This window comes from Macadamia integrifolia, chromosome 10, assembly GCF_013358625.1.
Source record: "Macadamia integrifolia cultivar HAES 741 chromosome 10, SCU_Mint_v3, whole genome shotgun sequence".
Classification (NCBI taxonomy): Eukaryota; Viridiplantae; Streptophyta; class Magnoliopsida; order Proteales; family Proteaceae; genus Macadamia; species Macadamia integrifolia.
The window spans coordinates 28,870,080-28,880,503 of NC_056566.1; the positions used below are offsets into that span (position 1 = coordinate 28,870,080).

A 10,424-nucleotide genomic window follows, 5' to 3' on the forward strand; every position below is an offset into this window, starting at 1 on the left:
TGTTTAAAAATTCTCCTCTCCCTTAAACCAAGTTCCCTATTACTATCATGGAAGAAAGAACAATACCTAATAATACATACCTACGTCAAGGGACAATGGGTGCAAAAAGACTTTATTGCACTATATTAAAAATGTTTGCTTATGCTACTAATATATGCATACGGTTAATATTTTACCCTCCTGCCATTGTTCACCCTCCTACCATTAATCGAAAGAATTGATTATCTAAACATGTAACATAGATGAGTGTACCAATGGGAAAAAAATCGTCTGCAATTTCGATCTCGTACAATTCTGTGAAATACCACATTTAGGGGGTGACACGTGTATTGATACCAATGCAATGGTCAAGATCTGATTTAAATACCTATTCACTGATTTAATGTTTTATTAGTTGTGTCAGATATGGACCATTGTATTGGTATTAATACACGTATCACTCTCTGAAGATGGTATTATATGAAATTGTACGAGATCAGAATTACAGACGATTTCAACTCGCACCAATGATGTGCCACACAATGGCTTCACGCGAAAAAAACAGCTAGCCATATCATTTCAGATGAGGAAATAGCCTCTATGACAACTTTTTCCCTTATTCATATCTTCAAGACGAGTCAAGGCATCGGTCATACCTTTAAAAGCTTCGTAACGTGATCGCCACCCATCAAGGATTCGGTCCTTGGACTGCGACTCCACTTGGCTTACCAAACTCTATTCAGTTATTGTTTTTCCCCTCTTCCAATATTAAAACATTTCTCTACAGTATGAAATGGCAGTTACTGATTAATTTTATGCATTTGAAGTGGAAACAGTAAGGTGGGTGGAGATCCATTCGTCGTTCCCTGCCATGCCATGGATTTCCTTAAGCAGAAGATGGAAAAAAGAGAATGGATTTTCCGGGGTTGGACTCTGGATTTTTCCGTTCCCAGAGTTATGCCTGAGCGGCGAACGGAGGGCTCACATTTATTGTGGGAGAATTAATAGTAAAAGATCGTAACGGTGTTCTTTCTTTACCTCACTGATTTCTAGGTTTCTATTTTGATAATACGAATTTTGAATCTTTTAGGGTTTCGATTTAGTTCTTCGGTTCTGCTTCCATCCACTCCCATCGTTCGGCAAAGAAAGATCCGTTTGAATTCCAGTTATGATTCTTTAATTCTTTCATCTCTGTTTGCGAATTTTGGGTCGGAGCTTTCTAATTGGATTCGCTTCCGCTTATAATCTGTGATGGGGGATCAAGAAGAGGAGGAATTGCGTATGGCGTTACATATGAGTATGCAAAACTCGCCTCCTGAGGCCAAAAGGAGCAAACCTAGGGAGAATGCTGGAGCTACAACGGTTTCTGCTACTCCTGAGGTGTCCCCCGAAGCAAAAAATAGGAAATTGCAACGAGAGCTTATGGCTGCTGCGGCAGAGAAGAGGATGATTATGGCAAAGAGCCTCGTGGCAGCGAAGGGAGAAAAGAGCGTCAAAGTTGCTGCACCAGAGAAGGATGTTCCCATTATCAAGGCCGAGAAAGATGTGGTTACAAGGTCTATAAGCCAAAAATCTGGGGCAAGGTCTCCTGTGGAGGGTGGGAAAGATTTGAATTTGGGGGAAGAGCTGTCGCCTGAAGCTGCTAATCAATTGTTTTCAATGGTTTTCGGGAGTGGCGTTTCGAGGGATATTCTTGCACAGTGGACTAATCAGGGTATAAGGTTGGTACACATATTGGATTTTGCTGTTCTCAATGTTCCCTTGCCATTTAGATAGGTTAGTTATTAGTTCTTGTACCTTTACTTCACTATGCTTTGCGTTACACAATGAAAAGTGTAGGGCCTGCAGGTGAAATTTGTAACTTAGTTTGTAGTGTCATCTTGACATGAAAAACAGGTTTCTTTTAGAAAAAAACTTACTGTATCCACCGTAAATTTCATTTATTTATGCAAAGACATCAATAATACCAAAGGGTTCAACGTATTTTGTTCGTTATTCCGAGGCATGATATCATGGTACTTGGTCTCCAGTTGGGTTATAATGTGAAACTCTGATGAGTTGAAAAAGTGAAAACATTAATTGGACTGATATCCTCAGTTATGATGAGTTTTAAGTATATTTTTGGAAGGGATTCTGAAAAAAATATATAATGGGTTGGCAAGACTAATTATTTGTTGTAGAAATGGAGAAAATATCCAGAACTGCATAATTAGAATGACTGAGATTTTTCCATATATTTAAAGAGCAATAAGATACCATCTAGTTGTTGGTGGTGCCATTGCACAAATCTTCTAGTCGTGTTCTTTATCTCTCTCTTCTTTTATATATTCATTTCCTCAGAAATTACCGTTTGTGATCCCATCAAGACCCCATTTGTGTTGCTGCTTCTGATATCTCAAGTTTTGAGACCACCTTTTCCTGCTGCTCAATAGGAATTCACTCCGTCATTTCGTAAAACAACAACTTCAGCCTTATCCCAACTAAACGAGGTCGGCTACATGGATCTTTGCCCTCCAATCACCTCTATTTGAGATCTTACTTGATGTAAGGCATAAGCTATGCAATTCTTTCCTCACCACTTCTCCTAGGGTCATTTTAGGTCTGCCCTTGGCTCTTTTAGTTCCTTCAGTCTGAATCAAATCATTCCTCCGTACTGGAGCATCTAAAGGTCTCCATTGAACATGGTCATTTCGTCCTCATTTCTTTTTGTTAATATTTCTGAGACTCTATTCCATTGCTAACCACAACGGTGATGTGACTGATGTGCCAAATTTGCCATGGGGTTAGAAAGGAAAAAGTACAGAGTTTATCAGTAGCCAGAAGGCTTGTACAATGCGAATATATGCTGTCTTCAAAGGAAATATTTCATGGTGTCTTGGTTCTACTTTGGGTGTTCTTATATTTCTTTCCTGTTTACTGGTTTCATATAATTTTCTTCATCTTAATGATTAATTCATTAAATATGATTGTTTTCGTCTTTATTTCCTCTATGGGCTATTATATCTAAATTTTTGTTATAGGTTTAGCGCCGATCCAGAAACATGTATGGGTCTAGTGCAACATGAAGGGGGGCCCTGTGGTGTTTTAGCAACCATACAGGTAATATTATGAGTCTTACATTTACCTTTTTAAGCTAGCAATTGATTGCCCACTCTTTTAGTTTTGAGCTTCTTTTAAATATGTATCATTTGTCTATCAAAAGTAATAAATAAATAACTGCACTATGTGATACTAACTAAATAAATAAGCTGGTTTCCTGCACAACTCAGTCCATAAAAACTGAAAAAGATTTTCACTGCTTTTCTGTCTATGTAACTCAGCATTAGATGGTGCATTCCTCTCTCTCTCTCTCTCTTTCTCTAGGTTGAAACAAAAAAGGAATGTTAGCAGCCGAATACGGTACAAGATCTCTATTATGACCTCACATAAGAGAGAAACTTAGATGATACAACAGCAAGAACATGACAAGCCAGTACAAGATCTCTCTTATGATGGAAGAAGCTGACCCATGCATCAGACTTCGTTTTTTAGCTACTATCTAGTGTGATTTAGTAGCATCCTTATAGATGAATTTGTCAATAGTGACTAAAGCGTTTACCAACTCTAAACAATCTAAGAAACTAAGAGCTGTTGAAGTCCTTAACTAGTGCTCAAGACTGACAGAAGGTTTGAAGGAAGCGTAATGCTAACCCAAGTTTCAAGGTTTCGTTTCTGAAACCCAAATATTTCACAAAACCACTAAATTTCGGTCGAAACCGGGGAAGGTTGTGGTTGCTGGATTTGAGGCCTAATGGCCAAATTAGTTCTCAAAACTTCTGGGAAACCCTACTTCAGGCCCTTTAAACATAGTGGAACCTTTAGATTGTAAAAAAGCACACCCAAAATGGTAATTTGGCTTTGGACCTTAGGTTGGTAATGTGAGTTGTACAATATTGTACACACAAAATTTAGTACTAGAACACACATAAATTCAATTAAACGACTAAAATATACTTTATGAATGAATGAACATAAAATTAGAAGCCATTTTATAATTATCAAATGTTGTACATGATTCATTACAAAGATATGGTAGTGATTTGGCCAAAAATCACAAAAACTGCGGTTTCTAGGAAGTTTCCCTCTTTGGAGTTGAAACTGGCGAAACGATAACGAATTTTCCAAATTGATGATGTAGAATTCTTCTATATTTTCCTGATCACTACCTTTCTTGATGAACATTCAGTTATCTGGAAAAAAAGCTCTCTTTTGTTAAGTATTCATAGAAATTGGGAAAATTCATAGAGATATTTTGTTTCAATATCACTAACAAGATTCAAGAATAAGATTAGTTGATTGAACGGAAGATAAGTCTGTGGAGCTATTGTACGGAGAGGATTTTGTTCTTCAAGAAATTCATCTTAGTGATGAGTCATAAAACAATTCAGGGCTCAGATGGTTTTTAAGACTAGGAACTGGAAAGAATAATCGAATCGAATTCAAAAGCTCAGTTTGCAAACCAGAAGTGACTCTACTCAATTTTCAGTTTAGCTTAAGTTTATTTCTAAATACATACCTATGGGCATGTGTACATCCATACGTTCATAAATTAAGGGGGAAAACACAGGCAGTATTTAAATGTGTTGCACTACAAAGTAGAAACGTGTCTTGACATTTGTCTCTGATCTTTCCAATTTCTTTTTGAGTATTAGCATCATACCTACAGGATAGTGATGTTGGTGTAGCTCATTTAATTTGCAGGGATCTCGAGGAAGGCGAGTGCTTTCAGCATTTGGATGGATGGCTTGTGTGCACATTTTTATCATGTAGCTATGTGTGTGCATATTTATGCTTCTATGTATATATGTTTGCTTGGGCAGTTCACTTCAATTCTACATGTCAACGCTCTATATTTTTGCTGATTTTTACTTATTTTATTAGTTTACTTTCAAGCCATGCCAGTCATTATTTCAGTACCTTTACATATTGCATATGAAGGTCCTTTTTCTTATAATAATTTGTGTGGTTTATGCAGGCCTTTGTCCTCAAATACCTTTTGTTTTTCCCAGACGAAATAGGTAAACGTTCACCCAACATGCCACAACAAAATTTGGGCTCAAGGAGTTTCTCTCAAAGTGATTCTGCCACATTGGGTAATTTTGCTTCTCTGACTGAAGATGGAAAGACAAGGTGATTATTCTTGCTGTAATAATTTCCTGATCCTACTCTTATCAATAAAATGTTTAATGAATGTTGAATACGAGTTTATCATTTATTGAGGGTGGTTGTTAAGTCTTAAAAGTCTATCACTTAGTATGGCCTTTAGCTCGAAAGTCCCTTCAGAAAGTCTAATTTATTTATTTATTTATTCAGACTATCCAGTTGGTTTATATGACCCATGATAAAGTTATCAGGCCCTAGGTTAATTGGGCCCGTTCCTTCACTAAGGTGTTCAAGTTTTAGGACTGACCAGCAAAGAGTTTATTTCTTGGCTGGCCCAGTCAGCTGTGAATCTGTACTAAATCAATGAGCTAAATACTATTTTATATTGGAAAGTGGGCATCAGAAGGTTATTCCAGTTTGGCAAGTATCCTACTGGTTTTTCAAATTAATTTTTTATGTGCATGTGTTAGAGTGCATGCTGATTATTTAACTGATAATAGAAGTATTTGACATGAAAAAGCACATGATCGTATATTAGATATAACTAATTTATATGATTCTGATTTGTGGAAGTTGAGGTGGCAGCCAAATTGTCTTTATGGATCTCATATTATCCCTTGTCCATGTGGCAAGTTCCAGTCTTGCAACCTGGCAAGAAGAGTCAATCTTTAGGGTTTTTCTTTATTTAAAAAAATAATGCAAATCCAGGGTTTGGAAACTCCAGTTTGGATTGCTTATGGGCCCTCCCAAGGCAATAGTAGCCAATAGATAAAAGACTAGCAATTCAATAATTAGTTTAAATTTTACGAAAGTAAGGCAGAGCTGTAAATAAACAGAATATTAAGGGCGGCTTGGTAGTTTCCCTAGGGTTGGGAGTCTTGGGACTCAAAAGAAACTCATATTTAAAGAGAAGGGGTAGACTAGGCATTAACAAATAAATGATATAAGTAGGTTGAGGATGAAGAGGAGGGGTATTTTGGGAAAGAAGGAAATATGGTGTCAAATGAAATAATAACTGCAGGTCATCTTAGCCATTCAAATGAGGACCAGAGGCGGAAAACGGATTTCGATTCAGTTGTTTGAACTCATTCACACGACCACAGTTTGGCGGTTTAGCCTGAAATTCCAGGCGTTAGATCCTCACACACAGGCTTCTAATAATCGGCTACCACGTACCAGAATGAATAGTGGCTAAAGGAGATCTAACCCTTGGAAGCAAACCTGGCGGAAGTTGCTAATTGGAGTTGCTAATTTGTAGTTGAGACATAAGTTGGAGTCATTCACAAAATTAGGAAGTAGTTTAAAAGAGTGGAAAATCCTGTCATTCCTTGCTCTGAAGCCTATTAATGATGTATCAAAACAATGCCTCTGTTTTTTTTCTTTTTTTGGGGGGAGGAAGGGGGGGGGGGAAGGAAGTTTTTTAAGGATACCAGGTTGTGGTTCCTATGGTTCAGACTTTTAATCAGTTGCCAGAAAGATAGGCTGGTTGAGTTGTCCAATAAAGTAATATATGTCCAACATGGGAACCTAAAATCCATGGCAGCTGAGTTGACAGAGGATTCCACACCCTCCACCATCTGTCTGGCAAACCTACTGCAAAATTTTACAAGGCAAAAGAAAACTTACTTTTCAAAGCAGCTGTTGCTCAAAGTGGGAAGAGAAAAATGAAGAATTTGCCCATTAATATGGTTTCCATGTTAGCTCAAGTTTTCTTATTGTTGTGGGATTTTCTTGTTGACTGTGAGGCTCATGTTTTTTCCAGTCTGGCAATATTTAGAAGAAAGTGTCATTGTGCTTTCAAAGGAAATGCTTCACTTATATTTTTACTTGGATTTTCTTATTATATGTTTTTACTTTGTTTGGAGTTTGTAATTGTTGTTTCATAATTGAGATGCTGCATTAGGACAGTACATCATTTCTTCTGTAATTTTCTGCAGGGCTTTGGTTCAAAGTATGGTGGAAATATTATTTTTATGTGGAAGTAAGAAACGGGCTATGATCGCTACTTTAAGTATTCTTGGTCAGGCCACTGAGGAGGGGTCTGAATATGGTCAGAAAGACGAGGTGGGTTCTCCTAAGTTCTTATCCGTTCTTTCACACTGTTGGCTGGCAAAGCAGAATTGAACTTGAAGCTTTTGTTTGCTGCTCCTTGAAATGTTGGCTGTTCTATATTTTAAAGTATGGTTATAGTTATTATGTTTTGTCCTATTGGCAGATTGTTGCAAAAGCCTTGGGAGGTCTTTCAATTGAATCAGCTTCAGATGTGCAGAAAGTTTTACGAGTTAACACATACACTTCGTGGATGAGTGCTTTTCATTCACTTCAGAAAATGCTTCCTGTTTTTCAAAGTCGTATGGGGGCAATGCTATTCTTAATTTCTGCATTACTTTCTCGAGGACTGGTATCTCTCTCTCTCTCTGCTATTTAAATCCCTGTGGATTACTGGTTACTTTCATTTGTATATATTATTACACTTTATCTTCCTGTATTCCTCTCGTCTTTATTCCGTGATAAATAATGATGGCTTAAAACTTAACGAAATTGCATGAGAAGCAATTAGAAAAAACAAAAGAAGAAAAAGAAACTCAAGAATAAGCTTGAAATGCATGTGCAAATATGTAATTCAGCTAAGGGAACATTTCTGAATGAGTGATTGAAAGGCATTAATTGAAAATTTTAACAACTATCATGCTGTTTTGGTACTCTTTTTAGACTGTTAGCCAGATTGGTGGAGACATTTATGCTTATGGAATTGGACCTGAGAAATTGTGAGGTTTATTGAAGCTGTGCACCGTTACAAGGCCTTTTCTAGCTAGTCCCATGATATTCATTTACTCTTCCTTCGTTATGATGTTCATGATGGTTAAAGGATCTTTGATCATGTGTAATACGTGTCTTTGCCCGTATGTGTATGTTGTTGGAATTTAGTGAAACAGCCCTCAGCTAGCTGTCTATATTATCTACTACTATTTTCTCACTAAAAATTTATCCCATGTCTACTTATCATGACTGGCTCGGAAAACTAAATGGCAGGTTTAGTAGCACTAGGTTGAGAAGAGTGAATACATGGTGGACAATTCAGTAAATGTCTAGGTATTTGAGGGAATTACATGTGATAGTGGTAAATTATGGTCTTTAGGTGTACTGATACAGTTAATTATTGAACTGAACAAGAAGGAATTACTAGATGGACAGAGATGTCATGGATATCTTCCTACGTCTTTATTCATTGCCATTGTCTTATTGATACCTGGAAGTTGCTTATGTAATTCAATTCTTAATAGAATAAGTATGTTTATTTAATAGAAAATAAAAGCAATTGAAAAGGGTTAATTTTGTCACTCCCAACTATCAATTATTGTTATTTCTTATCTGTCCGAAAAGCTCATCTATTTCTGTTTGCTACTTATTTTGTTTATCTTCCTCCATTTATCTGTTCTGAGATTTGTTATGTATAAAATTCTAAAATTCAAGTATTATAGTGAAGCAACATGGTCATTTGTCTTTTTTTTTTCTGGTGGTTGATGCATCCCTTGGAACAAGTCTTCTTATGCCACCAAAATTTTAGTGATTATTCTCCTGCTTTGGAAATTTTTGTTGAAGCATTGAGTACCTTGTCTGGTTGCAGGAGTCTGTCCAAGCAGACAGAGATGATCTTTCCCTTCCATTAGTCACTGCTCCATTTGGACATGCCTCACAGGTATGCACAGTTTACTTGTTTGTCATATTTTTGCACTTCCAATAGCATCTGTTGGACCCTCTGAAACTCCGGATTGTTATGGAACAGGAAATTGTAAATCTATTGCTTTGCGGGCAGGCTGTTCCTAATGTGTTTGATGGAAGGATGGATCTTGGAGGTGAAATGTTTCTCAAGGGCATACCTACAAGCGTGGATGTTGGATTCCTCTCTCTTTTGGAATCTTTTAATTTCTGCAAGGTTGGTCAGCATCTCAAACGCCCAAAATGGCCAATATGGGTAGTTGGGAGTGAATCACATTACACTGTCCTATTTGCTTTTGATACTCGCGTTCAGGATGAGAATGAACTGGAGGAGAGAGAATCACAGATTCGGAGAGCATTTGATGCCCAAGACCAAAGTGGGGGAGGAGGCTTCATCAGTGTGGAAGGGCTCCATCAAGTCCTTAGAGAAATTAATATAAACCTACCAACTGAGAAGCTTGATCACCTATGTAGCTCTGGCTTTATTGTATGGAGTGAATTTTGGCAAGTTTTGCTTGAATTGGATAAGAGCTTGGGAGGTCTGAAGGATTCGTCAGGATTGATGGGCAAGAAACTGTTTGATCTTTACCATTTTAATGGGATTGCTAAGTCTGTTTTGAATGGCAATCAAGCAGCCTCTGGAGGTGTAATTTCAATGCAGAGACCAAGGCTCTCAAAGTTGAGAGTTTCTGTTCCTCCACGTTGGACACCTGAGGAATTCATGGCAGATGTGACGGTGCCCTCTAATACAGGCACTGAAGACCCAACTGGTAAAGATACAGTGGTTGAAGTAACTCACCCTGAGCCTCCTCAGCATGCTCCATTAGTGGACTGCATCAGAACCCGCTGGCCACGGGCTGTTTGCAATTGGGTTGGTGATCCTCCCAGTATAGTTTAAGCAGTTACATGACTCCCTGTGAGAAGGTTTGTCTTTGATAAGACACACTACAAGGCGTTCTTTAAAAAGATGTTGATGTGGACTTTTGTTAATTTGCCATCAGAATATCATCGTTCAGGGTGGAGGGAGGATGTATTTCATCACTGCTGGAGTCATCCAAGACCCGCACATTGCAGCGTCATTTCTACTGTGTATTGTTGTACTACCATTTCTTGATTCCTCTTGGTGTTATTGTTAAATTATTAATTAAAAGTGTAAAAGCTTCTTTGATTATGGTTTAGTCAAGTTTCTTCAGGTCCTTAGATTGGTCCTGTTATTGTTGAGATGTTGTAACATTATTTTTTCTTTTCATCCATTCTTCTGCCCATAGGTTAGAGCTTGGGCTGTTCCTTTGATTCTTCTTTTTCACCACCTGCTCCTTGCTGCAAAGAATTATAGGTTATCACAAAACAAAGTTCATTTTTCTTAAATTTTGTCAAATAGATAAGACGGAAGTGCAACCTGTTATGTTGAATGATTGTTATAGTTTATATATTAAGAAATTTAGTGGGAAAAGGTTCTCTGAGCAAGCATGGTGGGATGGAATCTCCCACTCCCCCTATGTCCCTCCCTTTTTGACCATTTGTTTCCCTCTAAACCTCTTAGCCATCCTATCAATTAGAATGTTGCAATATTTTTTTTTTTT

General features: G+C 37.6%; 1 protein-coding gene across 1 annotated transcript; it reads left to right on the top strand.

Moving 5' to 3' along the window:
• The first annotated feature begins 645 nt into the window (after window positions 1-645).
• Window positions 646-10,209, top strand: LOC122091922 (ubiquitin carboxyl-terminal hydrolase MINDY-3-like). Its single transcript, XM_042662165.1, has 7 exons — window positions 646-1,700; window positions 3,000-3,078; window positions 4,994-5,148; window positions 7,059-7,185; window positions 7,337-7,522; window positions 8,750-8,821; window positions 8,909-10,209. The coding sequence occupies exons 1-7, from the start codon at window positions 1,231-1,233 to the stop codon at window positions 9,737-9,739; spliced, it is 1,920 nt and encodes a 639-aa protein (XP_042518099.1). The 5' UTR covers window positions 646-1,230; the 3' UTR covers window positions 9,740-10,209.
• Window positions 10,210-10,424: the final 215 nt, after the last annotated feature.

Bases quoted from the DNA above. Each gene is read 5' to 3' on its own strand.
- LOC122091922 (XM_042662165.1), top strand. From the start codon at position 1,231: ATGGGGGATCAAGAAGAGGAGGAATTGCGTATGGCGTTACATATGAGT. The intron at 1,701-2,999 runs GTTGGTACACAT...TTTTTGTTATAG, and splicing joins TGGACTAATCAGGGTATAAG to GTTTAGCGCCGATCCAGAAA. The intron at 3,079-4,993 runs GTAATATTATGA...TGGTTTATGCAG, and splicing joins GTGTTTTAGCAACCATACAG to GCCTTTGTCCTCAAATACCT.